Here is a 19,666-nt window from a genome sequence, read left to right as displayed (position 1 = left end):
TTTCTCTTGGAAGTGATTTTCACTGAAGCAGAGCATTAAAAGACACTTAAGCACAAGCTGGTGACCCGTGACAATAGCTGGTGACACCAAATGCCAGCAGAGGCATTCACTGGTACATAGTTTCTCCTTCCTCCCTGTGACATAGTGAAGGCCTAACTAAAGCAAAGCTGCCCCTGTGTACATAACTTGCATTCCAGTCCATGGAAGTGGCAGAAAACCATAAATGAGGACATGAATTTCACTCTTGATGTAATTTGCAGCACAACCATCCTCAGCAAACAAACCCAGCTGCCCAAGTGGGAAGCAGCAATGAAGCAGGGCTGTGCCCCAGGTCCCTTGGTGCTCCTGCACACTGCCAGCACACAGTTGTGCTCCGGCAGTCACTATGTGATGCTTTTTGTTGCTGGAGTTGGGGTCATGTGTGTGTCATATGCCTGCCCCAAGGACCTTCACAATGCAAATAAAAGGAGCATTTAAACCAAATAAAAGCTGAACAGAGATCGCAAGAGATAAAATGGTCAGAAACATCTGTTGAACCCATGACCAAATGAGCTGGCTGGAAGTTAAGATATCTGTGGTTCTCAAGTCTGTCTTAGCAATAGGTATTACAAAAGTGAGTGAGCATAAAAGGCTTTGTGGAAAACGAAATTAATGCAAGTTATCAGAAAAAAAAATGATAAACATTTTAAACCAGAGGAATCTTTTTGCTTTTGTGATAAATAATATCCAAGATTTAATATCCCATGGCTTTTTATCACTCACTGTGTACTGTAAAGACAGCTATTCGTTGTTTTGACTAATTCAGCAAAATGCACCCTCATTATTTTTTCCTCTCTTTCACTGGATTTATCAAGTAAGGATAGCCCAGGTTCCTACTCTTTAGCTGGAAAAAGAGGGTGTCTCACTTCTCAAGAACTTCTGTCTCCATCCACACCTCATCTGTCTTCAAAACCAACAAGGATGCTAAGGCTCAAGTGCTTCCTCCTCCATTTATCAAGTGTTCCCTTTCCAAATGCAGTGCCTGGAGCGTGTGCTGTGGAGCTGCGCTAGATCCAGCCCAGGGCTGGAGTCAGCCCCATGTGCTGCCCTCAGGAGGTGACAGCCCTGTGCAGGACAGCGCCGCTGTGCCCACACCCCAGTGTGGATGGGCTCCTCCTGCGGCCCAGCCCCTCCACCACCCAGGAGCGGAAAAGCAGCACAGATGTGTTACAGCCCCAGTCAGGACCCAGTACAGAACTGAGCAGGAGCTTTCCTTCCTACACACAGCAAGATCTCCAGGCGTGTGTGGCCAGGGCCTGCCTGCCACAGTGCGTGGGAACAGCCCCTGCTGGAGCCAGGGAAGATCCATTCACAACAGCCTTGGGTTCACTCTGGATGGATAATCACACACTTTTTCCCAGGTTACAGACTGAACTGGGAAAGCAGATTATTTGCAATTTTGGTGCAATGACCTTCCTTGTCTGACCTTATACCTCAGCTGCACTGATACTTGGTTGTAAGGAAGATACCTAATTTTGGTTTTTTCCTTCTCCTAAGTCTTCCTTTGAAAAATAGAGCGCTATCAAAATTAGATAAAAACATAATAGCAAACAAAGGGCCTCAGGAGATCTGTCCACACCATGAGTGTGGTGAGCTGGGTGATCCTCCCAGAACAATGCATTCCATTTAATTCACAGATATCTGTGTTTAGATACATATTATGTCTAAGAGACATTGTTATAAACCCTTGATTTCAGAGCTTTATGAAAGACCTCAGAAGCAGAATTGCAATTGACTATTACAATCCCAGCTGTTGTTCTTCACACAAGGCTTGTGTTAAACAAAGTTTTATCTAGAAAAGCTTGAAACCTGCTTTAAAGATAACATTCTGTATGAATATTAGATCATATGAACAATAGAAATGCTATGATTTTTATTAACATAAATGATTCACATGTTCTTTTCAACTTTATTCCTATGAAAATTAACAACAAAATCTGTGAAAGTTCTGTGAGATTTCCCGTATCTGAAGTGAAAACCTCTACTAAATTAAAACGTAATCAATTAAAATTGGGCCAATTAAAAGATCATCTGTGCTTTATCCTAGACTCCTAGGGTGAAAAAAAAAAGTGTCAAGTATAAGAATGTGTAAGAAAAAAGTGTTAAGTGTATAGAATTCACATATCAAATAATCTTTTTTCTCAACCTCATCATTCCACGGGGTATTGGAGTAAAAGTGGTACTGGCCCATCATCCAGACTATGGATGCCAAGAATTACAGCTCAGCACAGAATGGCTGTAGAAAACAATGGAAAAAACTTCAGTCAGCCAGATCATACAGACACCCAGATGTTTTCTGCATCAATTTCTGCCTCAGTCACAGAAGTAATAAGACATTCTTTGATGAACCAAATAATAGGGATGGAATATCCAAAACAGCAACTGTAAAATAGTAATCTCCCATCAAAGCAAGAAATTCTTCCAGTCTGGTTCATCGCTGTGGATGTATCTCAATAAACAACCAAATTAAAAAACAATATTAAAAAATATCTCCTTACCTTGGAAAACAAGTCAAAGCACCCCAGGCGGCTGATGACACAATAAACTTCAGGTAGGCGTGGGCCTTTTCCATTCGGCTGATAACAGCAAAGAGGAGATGGGAATTACATATTAATGTGGAGCCATGAGGAAATACACTTCTTTCTCTGACCACACAGTTGGCCATCGTGAAATCTCTCACTATCTGCTTCTCCAACAAATAGCTGCTCTTGGAAAAGCATCGTATTTCTTCCATAAGACAGGAAACCGAAAAGTGCAAATAGAGCTTATCCTCTTTGGAAATCACAGCGTGTTGGGGCTGTATCCCAACATCGCTCCAGCTTGCAGCCATAAAAGCACATTGAACCAGGGCTGTAACTCATGCCTCTGCTATCTCTGTCCCCTGCTCCTGATGCAGCACGAGGAGTGGGGCCACCCTGGGGCCATGTGCTGGAAGAGGAGAACTGCAATGCTAAGGCAGGCAATGATGACTTTAGTTCCTCACTCCTTGGAGTTCAAAGAGAGCTCAACCTACAGAAAGCGAGCTCACAACCTAAACAAAGGCAGGCTGCATGAGTAAATCATTAACTTCCTCAGACCAACTCATGATAAACATGAAACTCAAACGTTACTTAAACAGTGGCAAGTATGAATCAATAATACACATCCTTCTTACCCCCTCCCCAAAAGGAACTGTGAAGACCATCCTCTATAACCATCCTATATATGTCCTGGAGAAGCAAATGGTACTTCCTGAGCATACTGGACTCTGCTACCCTGCCTATTCCACTTATCTCTTCATTAGACTCTGCTGACACAGTGATCAACTTCCCCGTGGAGTGCTTGAAATTCACATGCCACAGAGATGACAATCAAGAGAAACTGAGGAGTAGATGTGCTTTTTAAACCTGAATATTGCACTCTAGACTTGGACAGTCAGCAGGTGCCTGCCTGTTATAATAAAGACCACAAAAAAAATACCAAAGCTAAGTGAATACAGATGAGTCTATTTCTGGATCCAAACCTGCTCACTACACGTCACATCTCTGAAAAAGCAGAGCCCTTTTTTGTCCATATTAGGTATAAAATCCTTTCTAAAGGCACTGAGTGATTATATCAAGCATGTGGGATTTTGGTTAAAATCATTGTGTCAAATCTGCAGGAATGCCGAAGCCATGCCAGAAGCCTTGGACAGCTCCCAGCCAAGAGCTGTCTCACCGAGTGCCAGTAAAAACATCACATTCCTGGGTCATCTATAAGACCAGAAACAATAACTGCTTAGCACTTACTCCAAGTTTCTCCTTTATGAAATATCATTGCTTTCAAATGTCTTAAAGGCTACATGTCTGTGAGAGCTGGGATTCTTCCCTCCCTGCAATCACTGTGCAGGACATCCTCTTCTGTTACTTCAGAGACCTTTTCCTGCAACCAGCACAGCCTCACAGATGCACACACATCAGTGGTAAGAGCAGCAAGCAAAAGCCTCAGGCAGAGCCATTCTGAGGGGCAGACCTCCTCAAACTTATAACACTGGCAACCCTTCTCGTAACTTCCCCTCCAGCCATCAGTTTACACCTCAAAGACAGACCTAAAACACCCATTGTGCTTCAGTTTGCTTCTTTCCCAGGAAAGAACATCGTATAGGACATGACACTCCTGCCTGGACTGCTCTCTCTTCACTAGGGCAGGCTCAGGCCCTGGGTCTGCCCATCAGTACCAGTGTAACCTCCTCTCTTCCCAAAATGGAGCTCTCCCAAGTTGCAGGCTGTGCTCCACAAGGCAGCTACACACTCTTGGAGTCATGTCCTCCACCCAAGGCTCACTCTTGCACACAAAGAATAGGTCCAGGAAAGCAAAATGCTAAAGTAGCCCAGCTGAGAGGGACCCGAGTGACTCTGCCTTGGTGCACTGCGCTGCTCCTGAGAGATGAAGGGTTGATGTTTCGGGTTTGATTTGCTTTCAATTTGTTTTCCTGAAGCCCAGGATATTTTCAGCCTTAGTCCAGTACCAGAAAATGAAAATGCTAATGAGTTTTGATGATAACAAGACAGTTTCCCAAAATGATGAACATGAACTGATAAGAACTTGGCTGAGATAGAGAAGCTGAGCTCTGCATCTGGGCTGGTCCACACGTGGCTCAGGACAATCTTTTTTATAGCAAGTTTAATCTGAATTTTACTGACCAAAGCCCACTCCAAAATCTTTGGCAGGAGAAACAAGAGGCTTTTGCTCCAAAAACCAAGCCCGCCATTTTTCTCTTTCAAATCCCACCTCCCCGCCCATGTGCTTGGAATCTAGGGGAGCCTTCAGAGATCTCCTCCCAGTCTGCCATAGCACTGAGCTGTGTGAAGGAAGTGGCCTTTGCAAAGCACATGCACTAGCCAGCATATCCAGAAACAGAGACGTTCCTTAATGGTGCCAGGAATCAGAACAATTCAAACACTGGGAGGCTAAAATGAAAAGTCAGTCACAAGCCAGTTTCTATGGAGGCTCTTGATTCCTTGTTAGGGCTAATCCAAATTCTGACCATGAGAAAACTGTGGGTGTTGTAAATCCAAGAGCTCTTCTTAAAGACTTCTTGTTATACGTGAAACATGAACTTTGGGTGCCAGAGGACCCAGTGTGCACAGGGCTGTCGAAGTGCTTGGAGAAGGGCAGGATGGAAGAGGGCAAAGAGAAGAAAAGGTTTTCCAATGAGCTTTTTGCAGCTCTATAAACAGTCTGCATCCCACAAAAGTTGCTTTCACAGTGTAATGAATTCCCTTCTCCTGCCCCCAGCAAATGCAGGATGTTAGGTTACTCCCACCTAACAACTACTTTCCATGTTTTCAGGTGCACACTTCACATTCAGGCATCTGCTCCTCCATGGATTCTTGGGGCTGGCTTCTCTTAGCCTAGAAAAGTGGCGGAGGATCAAATTTTATATGACAGGGAAGAGAGGGCCAGGATGAAACAGTCCCTGCAAAGGTGCCCAAATCATCTTTGCTGCTGACGTGTGCACTCACTAGAAAAGCTGTTGCAGGATTGCCTTGGAGGTATCAAGATGTAACTGGAAAACTTCATGCTATCTATGGAAATGCAGACTGTCTGCTGTGGGACAATAGGTTACAGTCCATTCTAATCTTGTTCCAAAATGAAACAAAACAATATAAATACATTTAAAGGGGATACTGTACAGGGTTTTTAGAACAAACAAAACATAATTGTCACTGTATCCCTTGAGGTAGTTTTGGCACACAGACCCCAAAAAAGCTCTGGAAGAATCTGAGATCTGAAGGCAAAAAAAGTGGAACAGTTTATTTGTATCACAACACACCAAAGGAGAGCAAAGCTGACAAAACACAATTGTTTCCTAAACGCAGGAATCTGCACACCAGACCCTGCAGAAGAGCAGCCAGCCATCCTCACAGGATCAGCCGGCCTGGCCCAGCCAGCCATGGAGCTTTTGCAAACGAGGCTGCCAAATGCACCAGAAGGTGTGAGACACCTCTTGCTGGGTATTACAAGAGCATCCCTCACCAGGACAGCTGGGGAACATTTTCTAAGGAATTAGCCTCACAGCAGTTGGCTTGGCTTGAAGTGGAGCAGTTTATAAGAATTTTAGGGATTTTTCATGGTTCTATATTACAGTGTGGCCTCGCCTTTCTCTTACATAATGTCTGCTAAAAACCGCATGTAGTTCCCAAATCATGGTTATTGCATTTGACAGAACTTGCAGGCCTGGAATGGGACTAACTGAAGGAGATGCTGTGCCCTCCTGGACATCAGAGCCACCCTGGCGTAAGTTTCCAAAACCTGCTCAGGAAATTGGACCCCCAAACACAAAAATCTGCCGCTGGTATATAAAGAATGCCTGTAGGATTTACCTGCTCCTTGCTGCCTGTACAAAATCTGTATTTTCTGTAAAGAGATGTATCACACTGAGGCACACACCAGTGAGGCTGTCCCACCACGCACCAATGTTTGCAGGGGACATGAAATTGTTACACTTTGTCAGTACAGCCAAGCCCTATGGAAAAGGCACTTCAGGCAACCACCCAGATTCCACCATTTCTCCCCGCAGGACAGAAGGAGGTTGCAGGACCCAAATAAAAGGAGGTCTCTGCTACTTTTGTCTTTTCCACAGGTAGAGGAAATGCTGACATGTTTCTCTGCAGATTCCAAAATCCCCTCTCTTTCTAAGCTCCAGTTTTGCTCTCAGAAGGGCGTGGCTGGATTTGGCCCACCAAGGGCAAAGCTGGTGAAGTGCACTGGCATCACTCCTTCCTTTCCTTGGCTGAGTAGGCTGTACCAGTGGGATGAGACATGTCAGCTTCTCTACGCCAGGGTTTGGAATCCAGGAATTAAGTGATCACCCAAGGTGGCAGCAGCAGATCTGCTTTATAACTGGCTTTATAATTATTAGATTGATTTAGCAAGGCACTACTTGTTTTCCCTTTTTCTTTTTGCTATTTGATTGATTTTTGCCTTAGCCAATGGAGCATAAAAATCTCCAGTGCTGTCTCAAAACACCATTATATAAAAGTGTGCACTATTGATTTCATTCTGTTCCTGGTATTTCCTAATATGCTCAGCCATCTTTTGCACCAGCTTAAAATCAGTGTTCTATTTTTATGTTGTCCTTAATGTCAGGTGAATTTCACTGAGCTTTAAGTGAGTAAAAAAAGCCTATGTTAATGTTTCATTGACAAACTGATTCAACATTCCTGTGTATAAATCTCTTTTATTGTCACTGGTTATTTCAGTCTCAGCCTGGTCCAGGAGCAACCATTTGGCATTTCACAAATGCAAGCTCTGTGCATGATTACAAATTTACTAACATTCTCAGAAAGATAGAAGTCTTAAACCACCCTTACCTGGTAGAGTGAAAACATTCTACAATTTAATTCTAGACAACATTTTCTAAGGTTTTGTTGGGATTTTTTCTAAATATACCTTATTATCCTTTTAAATAACAACACATTTTAAAAAAATTGAATTGTAATGCTGCCCTACGTCTTGTTGTGCTTATTTACACCAGCAAGGATGATTTCTAGGTGCTTTCCTTGTTCATCCCTGCATCACCCTCTGACCAGCCCTAGATTTACTGCAGCACAAGCCTTTAATGACATTTCCTGCCCACATATAAACCTTGTTGTAGCCCACTCTGACACATTTTTTATACAGAGTGAGTCCCTGTGATGCTACCTATGGCAAACACCACCCCCAGAACTGATAAACAAGTTTTCTGTTATGTTAGTTTAATGAAACTTCTTACAAATAGAGGAACCACACACAGCAATACCTCCCAGACAGAGCATCTGCTGTCCGCACGACAAGGGCTCTGCCACGGACAGAGAGCAGGGGAACAGCCAGCTCAGGCACAAGCAGCGGTGCAGGATGGAGGCTGCTGCTCTAGTGACAGGTTTTCTGCCTGAAAAGGTGGGAAATCATGCCAGAAAGGGAAGGCAGGGGAAAAGTGACAATGTGCCTTACTCTTAGAGAGGGGGACATATTTACAAACTGCCGTGGACATTCATTTGGCACCGAGAGTCAGCCAGACTCCAATATCTATACAAGCTCCCCAACCAAGTGTAGGCAACAGTCATGAGAACAGGACAGGAGCCACAGCTCCCCACCAAGTCACTCACAAACAGCTCCAAACCCATCCAAGAGGTGCAAGGCCAGTGTAAGGACAACCAGCTGCTTTCTGCTTTGCTGCCATCCCACCGGGTGTGCAGGATGGACACCAAAATCCCTGTCTGCACTGTGCTCCAGCTCCCTTAACACACTCTGCAACCCTCTGTGCAGATTCCTCCCCCCTGCTTTACACACACTGCCGTGCTCTCAGTTTACCAAGTGTCCAGTGATTTTCCAGGTGGTGAGACAACACTGTTTGTAGGCTCCCCACCTCACCAGTTGACCACCTCAGATCATGAGGACTGAAAAAGAGTGTGAGAAACCAGACTTCCCAGTGCTGGCACCAGCCTGTTGCATGGTCCCGAGCTGCAGACTGATGAGAAAGTGCTGGCAGAGCCCTTTGAGATGTAAGCAGCTGCCCAAGAGATAAACACTACTCACAGATGTTTAGAAATACCAGCTTTACCTTTGTTTCCAGTGTTGTAGAATTTCTGATTGTGCTTGAAAGTACATAACATAAAGAATTTATTAAGTGCTCAAACAAAAAACTCTCTACATTCTCAGAAATTCACTACAAGCCTTGGGACCTATCTGATTGAAACTGCCGTTACAAACTCTCATTGTACTTGATATCCTTACATTTCCAAATTTCAGAGTGAGAAAACCCTGTTTCCTTTTAAAACCATGAGAAACACCCTCACTTCAGACTGTAGTTTTGAGATCCTCTTCGAGAGAATTCTGCCCTCTGAGGTGAAGGTGATGTACTTACCAAGAGCCTCCTGCAGTACCCAAAGCGCCGGCTCCCGTCCTCCCCAGTCAGCATGAAAGAGAAGGTCTCACTAGGAGAAAGTGAATTGCCCAGAGCTTGTATCAGAACTATAGCATGGCTATAAGGTAGATCACCTAGAAAGGGACACTGCCTCATCCAGTAAGAGATTCTACCCACTGGAAGGTCTTCATCATTAGGACATACTCTGTGGAAAAATTCTGCCAGCAGTGTGGTTAAGGACAAGCCAACTGTCTCATTAGAAGAGATGGGTGCTGAATGTCAGTGACTGCAGAAGGAACATGAGAATCAGATTTTGAGGGCAGTATTCCAGTGCTCCTTTACCTTTAGATCAATTCTGTCTTTCAACTGAGCTCTCTTAAAGGGAGAACCTTAGATATTCTCTGAGAGTAGAGAAATCATCTTCTAATCCAGAAACAACACAGGTTTCCAAAATCCAGCTCATTTTATGTCTCTGTCTAGGATAAATACCATTTGTGACAGAGCAGCAAAACAGTTTAAGGTTGTAATTACAGCACAGGTAAAGGGATGGGTCTGTGAATTTGTGCCTGAGCTCAGAAACATTCCTGACTGCTTTGCAAGTAACAAATGGCATTATATAAAATACTGCCTTGTGCGGAAATGCCAGGGTTTGTATCATTACAGCTGCCTCTGGGGAGACCTTATTGTGGCCTTTCAATATGTAAAAGGGGCTTCTAAGAAAGATGGAAACAGACTTTTTAATAGGGTCTGTAGTGACAGGACAAACGGTAATGATTTCGAACTAGAACTAGGTAGATTTAGACTAGATAAAAGGAAGAAATGTTTTACAATGAGGGTGGTAAAACACTAGTACAGGCTCTCCAGCGACGTGGTAGATGCCCCATCTTTGGAAGCATTCAAGGTCAAGCTGGACAGGGCTCTGATTAACCTGATCTAGTTGAAGATGTCCCTGCTCATGGCAGAAAGGACCTTTAAAGATCCCTTCCAGCCCAAATCATTCCATGATTTCATCCCTTCTGCCTATCCTGTTACTCTACACCTTTGGATCAACAAGTTCTGACATATCAATGCAGGGAAAAAGGAATTATACATTTTTTTGAGGTCACTTTGAATGAAAAAGAAAATGCAAGCCTGGTTCTCCTTCCTTTGCCCTTCTCCCACAGTCATTCATTTCCAATGGAAGGAAGAAAGAGCTCCTCTGCTGGCATGGAGCACAGCTCCAAAAAGTTCTCAGACAGCAACGTTTTGGGCCAAATGAAGGGGTGTCCTGCAATGTGAGGCAAGCACTCTGAGGTGAATGACTAGGGCAGGGGTGGGAAGGGCCCCATCCTTTTTAAGATTTATTTTAAATACTTCCATTTATGCTTTGGAGTTTAGCACTCAGAGGAACCTTCAAGCCTCTTCCTCTCAGCCACACGGCCTGTGAGGCAGGCAGAATAGGGAAGAAAAAGAACACAGAGCTTCAAAGGAAAGAAAAATTAAATACAGCTGCTTGATCACAAAGCAGCCAAGACTCAAACTGCTGCTTCCTTAATTGGGCATCGGCGAGGCAGTGGCTGCTCCAGCCGTGCTCCAGCATCAGTCCAGCATCATTCCAGCATCACTGCATCGTGCAGAGGAGCTCTGGAGCACTCACCTGTTGTACTCAGACACTGGGAGCCAGTCCTTGGCGTCGGGGAAGCAGAACTGCGGGATAGCCTTGAGGCGCTCCTCCGCCTCCCGCATCTGCTTGGTTGGTCTCTCCAGCTGCCGGGAGAAAAGCGAGGTTCAGTCAGTCCCTGGGGCGTCCCTTCCCAGCTCTGCTCGGGGGCAGGGTCACTGATGAGCTCTGAGAGCCAGGGCCCATCAGATTGTCCTGTATTTGTGCTTGGCAGAGTGAGGCATGACTCCAGGACAGGCTTATAGGTACTCACACAAAAGAAATAATCACTGTTGGGGTTTTACTTTTTCTTTTAATTGCCTGAAACTCCCTTGTTGCACGATGACCTCTTAAAACACAGCCCTAACTCAAATACCTTTCTGCTGCAAGAGCACAAGAGAAATGCCAGAGATCAGCAAAAGTCTTTCCATTGCCTTCAGCAAGTTTTGGAACAAATCCTAATATAGCCAAAATGAGCTAAAAGTGAAATATTTAGAAACTGAATTTAAACAGAGTCTTTAAAGCATCCACCATCAGGCCAAATTCTCCAGCTCTGGAAAAGATAAATTTGAAAACAGGGAAAGCTTTCAGTTACCTTCTCTATGCCCTTTGCTTTGTAACAGATTGCTTTGGAACAATTCTGAAAGCTTTGTTTAAAAATTGGATTTCAAATCATTTTTCCATTTATTCCCTTTACTGATCTTAGAATGAACTGTACATAGCAATTTCTCTTTTACCTTGGGAAACTGGTATGTCACTTCAGGGAGGTAAGTGTTTTTAGAAGGCTTCTTCTTCAGGGACACTACCACAAAATACTCAAATAACTCCCGCTCCTGCCACTCAATCAGCTCCAGTTCCAGGGTGCGATAACTTGGAGCCCTCTTCAGCATTGACTGGATGTGTACAAGGCGCTGGGTATGAGCTGGTATTTAAAAAAAAAAGGAATAAAAAAAGAGACAGATCATTACCTGAGACTGCAATGTGTTTTTGTAAACCACAGCCATTCACAAAGGACTTTCAATTTGCCAGAGTATTATTCCAAGCATGTTCTCCTTTCAAAAGCAAACCTAGTTAGCAAACCTTCTGTAGTCTCCCTTGCTAATTGCACCCATAAATCAAAACTTTCTCCAAGTACTGAAGTGATGCAACACTCAGTCACTGCAATAATTTGCAGATCATAACTGTTACCCTGCCAAAGGTCTGGCTTTTCTTCACGCATAAGACTGGATTATAAGCCCTTATGTGGGCGTGCAAATGCACTGGGGCCTCCAGGGTGACACATCGGAGGCCTGGCTTACCCTGGTGAAAAACAGTTCTGTGCCCTGTCCCTACACAGCACAGCTTTTTGCTACAAACCATGTAAAGCAAGCCATGGAATAATCTCCAGGAAGGGGGACAGGGAAGAAAGGAAAGATGTGCCAATTGCCTCCTGTGGGTTGCTTTGTTAGTGCTAATTCTGTTGGGGAACAATCTTAGATTCATGGTCACTCATCAAGGCAAAGATGTGCCTTGATCCAGAGACTTGTTGCTGGATATCTATGGAAGACTGGTTATTAACAACATTACCAGTTCTGGTAGAAGGAAAAACAAAACAGCTCAGTAAAAGCAGCTCCCTGCATGCTCTTCCCCAACTCTTCACACCAGGATCTCTGGGCAAAGGCAAAAGAACTGTTAGCAGCACACCTCAAACCTTAAGGCTCTACTCGCTGCCACTGCCCACAGCTTCCAGAAGGCTGACTGGCCCTGGTGGCAGGGAAATAAGATGTCACAAGCACTCATTCACAGCAGCAATTAATTGACAGAAATAAAGGGAAAGCCCTTGATGTCCGGCCCTCATACACCAGGTTCAACAGAAAATTTAAAAATTATTTTGATAAAGCACTTGGGTCTGGTGCACAGCTAAGGAAGCTAAAACCTCAGAATCAACCTGCCTGCTCCTGCCTTGAGACAGCCCCACACTCTTCACGTTTGCTAGAGGTGAAACCAAAGAGCCCACCCCACCAGATGGGCACCCAGTGAGTCCTGTCATGCTACACGTGACAAGGGGGTCTTTGGCTCAGCACACCCTGAGAGCATCAATGTAAACACAAAGTCACTCAGGAACAGCTGCTCAGAGAGACATCAGAATGAAGATCCCCTGTTCCACAACAATGGGGGAAAGCCTCCCGGTTTTCAGTGAGATCAGAATATCCTCCCAGGAATAAGAGAGGGGCCAGGCCCTGTCTATCTTCTTTCATGGCCTTTGAGAGCAAGCAACCCCTCCATTTGCTGACACAAAGAAACAGAACTGCAAGTGCTTTTGGGTTGGTACAGGTAGACAAAGGAGCAAGGAGTCATCTGCCACACATCACTGTACAATGTTACACACATTGCCAGTTTTGGGTGGTCTTACCACCACCTATCTGGCACAAATCTGTTTCCCTAAGACAAGGTTTTCCAGAAAGGCTTGCTGCATGTACAGTAAGCAGGTGACATCTGCAGTGGATAGACATGAATGATTGCCCCATATCTTGTAACAGCTCCACACCCTTGTATTTTTTAGCCCTCACCTACTAATAACGTGCTGGGTTTTTAGTAATGAAATCTGTTGCTGCTGTCTTCAACTTTTTTATAGGTCTCTTTCTGTATCAGGACTTAGGAAAAGGAGGGAATAATATACTGGCCTGGCTCAGGAAGAGTTTGTGCAGGTGCTGATAAAGGAATTTCTACAATTTGGAGACTGCAGACTTATAAAAGAGTCTAAGAACCACAATGCTGGACCAGACCCAGATCCTTGCCTCCAACAGCAGCGAGCAGTAAACACAGAAAGCAGCATATGGATAAGAAAGGAGCATCTTTATCCAATCTCATCCCTCTAAGCCTGCACCCAGTAGTCAGTCTGGAATAGATCAGCATCTCTGAAGTGGCTGACAAAGCCAATCTATCAAAGCTCCTGTTCTTCATTATACGACACAGTTGCCAAATCCTTGTTAGACCTTCACAGCTCATTTTGTCCTTGCTTTCCACGTTCATGCTCCCATGTTGGAACTTTGTGAGCTCTGCAATAACGGAGTTAGGAAGCTATAGAGAATACAGACCATGGACAGGAACAACATGCAGTAGCAGGAGTACACACATTGATAATGTCTGTGACAGGGTCTGACTAGAAGTCACTGAAGGCTGATCCCTTACCTTTAAACCTGTCATCTGAGTCACTCTCACTCTCGCTGTTCTCATCTGCAGAGGACAGAGAGGCATCAGTTAATGCAAAACCAGAGCAAACAAACTCAGTTCACTGTGCTGTGACTGGGAAAAATCCTATCTCACATCTCTGAGCCTTGTGATCCACACATGCACTTCTCCTCAGTCTTAAAATATCTTGAAATAAACAGTTTGAATGACTCCTTAGATTGTGTTTTCCTTGGATTCAGTTTCAATATTGCTTGAGAGTAAGAACTTCATTTTGATGAAAGGGCAAAATTCATTCTCCATTACAGCAAACTGTTTGCACTGAATCCCCATCTATGCTGAGCTGCAAAAGGGCCATTTGGAAAATGGGTCTTAACCCTTTCACTTCTTGTTTTCAGGTTTGTTTGTTTTTTTTTTAAGTTATGCAGCACTTGAGAAGTCAAAGAAAGCCTTATGAGCTTTGTCTGCCTGGGCAACATTCCCAATCACCAGAATTCATCAAACTGAGTTAGAGTTAACAGACAAAAGTAACCTCATGACAACGTGTTACTGAAGGGGTCTTGTATTAAAGCTCTGTTGTACTCTTACTACAAACAGGGCCTGAATTTCCTTTTTGGCCCCTGTTTTTCCAGCAGCAGTCTGGAGCACAGTGTGAATTACACAGTGTGTGTGCCGGGAAAAAGCATGCAAGACCTCCAGGGTCAAAACTGTGAATTTTGGACAAAACTTACAAAGAGAAAGTTATCATTCATAGAAGAAAGTTCTAAACTAAGTGAAGTCCAGAGTAGATGTGGAGGAAAGAAGGGAGTTGATGATCCTGTTCATTCAAATGGATTCACTGAACCATGTCACTTGCACCATACCTCGTAGGGACGCCGTCTCAATGTTGGACATAGAAAGTTTCTTGAGGCGCTTTTTCCCTCTTTTTGCACTGTAGATGGAATTGATTCTTTGGACAAGCTGAAAAATAAGAAAATGAGGAATCAGTAAGACTGAACATTTTTCTGCCAGGAGACTTAATTAACCTATCCAAACAAAATACAGATGATAGATCAGCTGAACCCCCAAAACTTTTACTATCTATCGCTTTTTTTTTAAATCCCATTTGTTTCAATTAGTTATTTTGAATCTCATTTCTTTCCCTATGGATATATTTCAAAAACAATTAAATAACTCAGAAGCCTAAATCCCACTTTGAAAAATCCTGTAGACACTTGCAATGAAAGCAATGAGCCTGAAGATTCAAAGGCAGCTGTTATCCTCTACCACCTCATTCCTCTATGCTGTTGCTTCTCTCTTCACTTGCATTTTCTGAATAAGAATAATCCATTAGCCATACCCAACTTTGCCAAACTCTCATGGAACTGAAGACCACATTCTTATTTGAATACAAGAGTAAGGTGTGCTAGCTCCTCTCTGAACTGAGATTTTAGCATGTTCAAATTAGCACAAGAGATGGCTCTGACTTTTTAAAGCTTTTTCAGGTGACCCAACTGCTTTGAAGTGACATTGTGTCATCTGAAGATCTGGCCCATGTGGACTTCTATGGATTTAACCACCACTAGCCAGAATTTTAAGCCCTGGTAATCATCTTTGTGACTTCCCTCAAGAGGGCTAATGCAGATAATAACTGTCTGCCCCAAAAATATCTGAGATGATCGAAAATATTAATGAGATAACTTGTGTATAGTGATGCTGGGATTACCAAGAATTCATCATTAAACAAAGTACTATAACTTTGGGAGAGTCACAAATACGTAGCAATTAATCTTCATGATGTTTTATAAGTCAGGAGCAGTATATTTCATTCCACAGCAGATTTCTTCATAGAACTATAATACATTTTGCAAAAGCTGTTTCATCTCAGCTTGCAGAGAGAAATAAACTGAGTGAAATGAAGCAATTTGCTATAGACACAGCAGAAGGACAGTAACAGAGCACGGACTGAAGTAAAACCTTTTTATGTTTTCCCTCTAATAACTAACACTATCTCAATTTTAAAAATTCTATTCTCCAGGAGTATGTGATCCTGAAAGATGAAGTAATAAGAAAACAGAAATTATCACAGATTTGCAATAAAATTGTGAATATTCATATGCTGAAATCATAATTTCACAGAAGGAGAATATCTGTCCCTTCCATTTAAAAAAATTATTTGTGTACAAAACTAACAGCCAAACTTTCCAAGTTTTACTCAAAATCAGGTAGTAAGCTACTCCATACATCACCCTATAACATCCTCCAGAGATGTGTGCCCATTTGTGCAGTGAAACAATATATTCCAAGAAAATAAAAATACAGTAAATATTAAGGACATAGGATTAATTTCATCCTTAAACAGAATTTCCAACCAATTGACAGAAATGTAAAAATCTCACTCTACTCACAGTATTTATAGCCATGTACTTTAAAATATGCTCACTAATAAGAACAGGAAAAAGTTGAATACACAGTAAAAATCAACTTTGTTCTCAAGCCAAAATGAAGCATATTGGCCGTTCTCCCCCTCTCTGTTGCTATTGTATTGTTGGTTTTTTTGGTTGTTGTCCTGTGGCTTGGGGGTTTTCTCCACATTCCGTTTTGAATCGAAAAGCTCCTTGAAAAATGAAAAATTAAGTTTTACTTCAAATCCATCAAGACAGCATGGTTATCAGGATGGGGTAAGTTGTGAGTAAATGAACGGAAACTTATTAGGCCAATTAGTTATTTTCCTGGAAACAAATGATGGGGAAATAAACCACTTCAGATGTTGCTACATGGTATAAATAATAATTGCTGGGCCATCACCCATTCAAAATCTTAAAGTTATATACACAGCAATGCTCTGGTCCACAGAGCTTAAAGAAGAGTGTGGAAAACAGAACTGCCTTAAAATCAATTCTGTGCGAAGGCGGCCATCAGATCTTTGCTCCTCTTGGATGACTTGGAAGTTATTACTTCTAGGGAAGGGATTCTGATCTAAATGTTCCTTTAGGGTACAAAAAGAGCTTTCAGTGATGACTAAAGGCTGGCTAGAAATTCACAGGCTCTCGCAGACAGGTGACCTCTCCTCAGCACAAGCCTGATGACACCACCAGTACCTTTGGGATCCTCCTGGCGCGCCGTGTGGACAGCAGCTCACTGGCAGTGCTCAGGCTGTCCTCATTGAGGCTGGAGGGGGATGAGGGGATGCCCAGCTGGGCCAGCAGCAGCATGTCATCGTGGCTGTGCCGCTTGGGCAGCCGCGGCAGGCGGTGGCTCTTCCTCTCTGACCAGTTCCCGACGCGCAGGGAGTGGCTGCTGGCCTTCGAGGGCAGCTGCAGGGACAAGAACAGCTTGAGCTCTTCCCCTCTCAGCAACACCTGGGGCAGAGGCAGCTCTTGTGACAGAGTGGTGGCTGCACATGGAAGTCGTGCCAGGTGAGCCACTGCTCTGCAGGATGGGTGTCAAGAGAGGGTCTGAGGTCACGGTGAAGGGACAGGAGGCAACGTTGGAGACTTTAAAGTTCAAAGAAAACAACACCACTTCTGACTCTGCTGCATTTCCATGCATCCACATCCCATCAACTCTATGAGCCCTTAAATCTAACTTGAGGGCTTGGCTGACAGCACAGCACTGACCAGTGAGCTTGGTCCATCCCTTTCACTTGCAGGAGTGAAAATCAAGAGCAATTACACAATTCAGTGTAATATTAATTCAATGTAATAGTAATAACTAAAACAGCTAATTCATGCTATTTTATCCAAGAATAAAAATTAGTAGAAAAATCAAGCTTGTTCTGTTTTCATGGTGTTAAGAAGTTTTAAGACCTGCCAGTGTGCAGAGGTGCGGTTACAACTCTGTCCTGCATTCCCAAAGAACTCCCTTTAAACCACGAAACTGTTATCATTACAACACACAGGGAAAATCTCTCTGAAGGATTAAGCACCAAGTAACATCTATCTTTAAAAAACTGGGGGTCTTTCAGAGCAGTCCTTGGAGCAGCTCTGCCCAGCTCCAGGTCTCTGCCTTCTCCTCCCAAACACAAACACTGTTTAGAAGCTTCACCAGCATGTCCAGGAAAAAGTACTATTTTGCCAGATTAAACATCTATCAGTTGACATTTATGAATATTTTATCAGCTCTATTACAAGCTATAAGCCTGTAGCAATAAATGTCCCTCCCATTTACTGGCTGACTGATTGCAGTGCCATCCTAGCTGGGATTAAGCACAGGGGTTTCTGTGGAAAGGAGCTGCATCACAAATACAATGTCATCATAAAACATTCCTTTCATACCTGAGGACTTCAAAAACTGAAAATAATCAATGGGAAAAGACACTGGGATTCAAAATGACCACACCACCAGTGTTTCTGAGGTCTCTGCATACCAGAGGTAAGCACGCCAGGAAAACTGGTGGCAGTCTATACTTTATTGAAAGGAATTCTTTGTGGAGATGATTGTTGGAAGCTTGCTGACCTTCTGATCTCTTCCATCTTGTTTATCATTATCCACGACTGAAAAGTCATGTTGCTAACCCAGCTGTGTTGCTATGATGGAAAAACTGGGTGATAAATTGTTGCCAAAGCTACCATTCTTCAGGAAATTCAGACTTTTCTATTTCTGGTCATTGGAGAATTACCCAGGCCCAAAGCTGACCCATTCTTCGTGTCTCTTCACTTTAAATATCAGCACAATGACAGTGCAATTATGGCAGGGCTGACTCCTGGAAAGGCACTCCCAGCAGCATTTCAAAAAGAAGCGACCAGAATAAAGACAGACCTGTTGCAAAGGTACCAGGGAGTTCTTACTTACTGAACAACTTTACAGAAGCCACTTAAGTCTGTAAATTCTTTGGTAACCCTGTGTTAAACAGAGAACACTGGCCAGTATCTTCCTACAGACCTGTATGGTTCCCAGTCTAATGACACACCTTCAGGGATCTTCTCAATGCTACACAACTCCTGTTAACACACACACTGCCAGAAATAATTGTTATGCACCATGTCCCAGTATGAGGTTATCCTCACGACTGCAGTGCCTGTTTCTTCTTTGCCTGATTATTACTTTCCACTTGTTCCTTTTCCAGCAGCTTTGCTGAAGTCACTCCTCTGTTTTACAGAGGATGTGCTAGGAGCACACTAAGAATCCTGGTAATGCTTCTTTTGTCTCTTGGACTGTGATGCTTGCATGCACACAAAGTAAGTGAAAGAAAATGCATTCAGTTTGCTTTCTACGTGTCTCTACAAGACAAAAATGTAAATTGTTGTGACTTTTTGTTCAACTGCAAATTTGCTGTTGATTCAGTGCACAATGAAGTTCCTTTAAAGGATACTTGGAATCTCAAAATTAAGTATGTGATGAGATTTATATTTTTCCTTATGAACACAGTGATCCCATAAACAACAAGGCAACCTGGCATTTCATGGTGTTCACAAAAAAAAAAAAAAAAATCAGGCTTGCTTTGGAAAATTCGCCACAAAAGGGAAGGTCTGCAGAGTTCCTCATCTTTCTTATGCTATAAACACAATTTATACAGCCCTGTTACTTGCAGAGACTCAGGTTTTTCTGACTATTTTATTATTCATGTATTTTTTCAGGGCTTTTACCTGGCATTCTCTGTTTTACAATCAAACATGCCACACTACAAATTTCCCACGAGCAGAGTCACACCAGGCCTCGCGTAACAACACAGGGACAAAACCAGCAGCCGACTTCTCCCCTCCTGGCAGAAGAGGCACAGGCAATTCCCTAAGAGGTGCAGCCACACAGAGAGGTCATTCAGGGCCAGACGGAACTGAAAAGGCAGCAGTGGAAGGACTCTGCTTAGGACTGTCAGGCCCGGGCAGCACAAAGCGCCGCAGGGTGCGCAGCCACAGGCTGAGGGAGCTGCCCGCACACGGGCCCAGGGAGCAGCTCGCACAGGGGCCGAGGGAGCTGCCCGCACACGGGCCCAGGGAGCTGCCCGCACAGGGGCCCAGGGAGCTGCCCGCACA

At 43.6% G+C, this 19,666-nt stretch overlaps 1 protein-coding gene across 7 annotated transcripts in view; it reads right to left on the bottom strand.

Moving 5' to 3' along the window:
- Nucleotides 1-19,666, bottom strand: part of DENND2B (DENN domain containing 2B) — a 153,391-nt gene that overhangs the window by 25,535 nt on the left and 108,190 nt on the right. For 6 of the 7 annotated variants that reach the window (XM_042038727.1, XM_042038726.1, XM_042038729.1 and 3 more), the window contains 7 exons: nt 16,793-17,008; nt 14,576-14,672; nt 13,716-13,760; nt 11,282-11,466; nt 10,542-10,651; nt 8,906-8,975; nt 2,538-2,615 (listed from right to left, as the gene is read on the bottom strand). In XM_042038727.1, the coding sequence (XP_041894661.1) occupies nt 2,538-2,615; nt 8,906-8,975; nt 10,542-10,651; nt 11,282-11,466; nt 13,716-13,760; nt 14,576-14,672; nt 16,793-17,008 (801 nt within the window). The remainder of the gene's footprint in view (nt 1-2,537; nt 2,616-8,905; nt 8,976-10,541; nt 10,652-11,281; nt 11,467-13,715; nt 13,761-14,575; nt 14,673-16,792; nt 17,009-19,666) is intronic. The other variant, XM_042038731.1, reaches the window with a different exon arrangement.

The sequence above is a fragment of the Corvus kubaryi genome, unplaced genomic scaffold, assembly GCF_017639235.1.
Source record: "Corvus kubaryi isolate FWS band 111438036 unplaced genomic scaffold, C.kubaryi_AGA036_p1.0 37392, whole genome shotgun sequence".
Lineage (NCBI taxonomy): Eukaryota > Metazoa > Chordata > Aves > Passeriformes > Corvidae > Corvus > Corvus kubaryi.
Note: the sequence above shows the minus strand (reverse complement) of the source record. Positions and strands in the feature narration are given on the sequence as shown.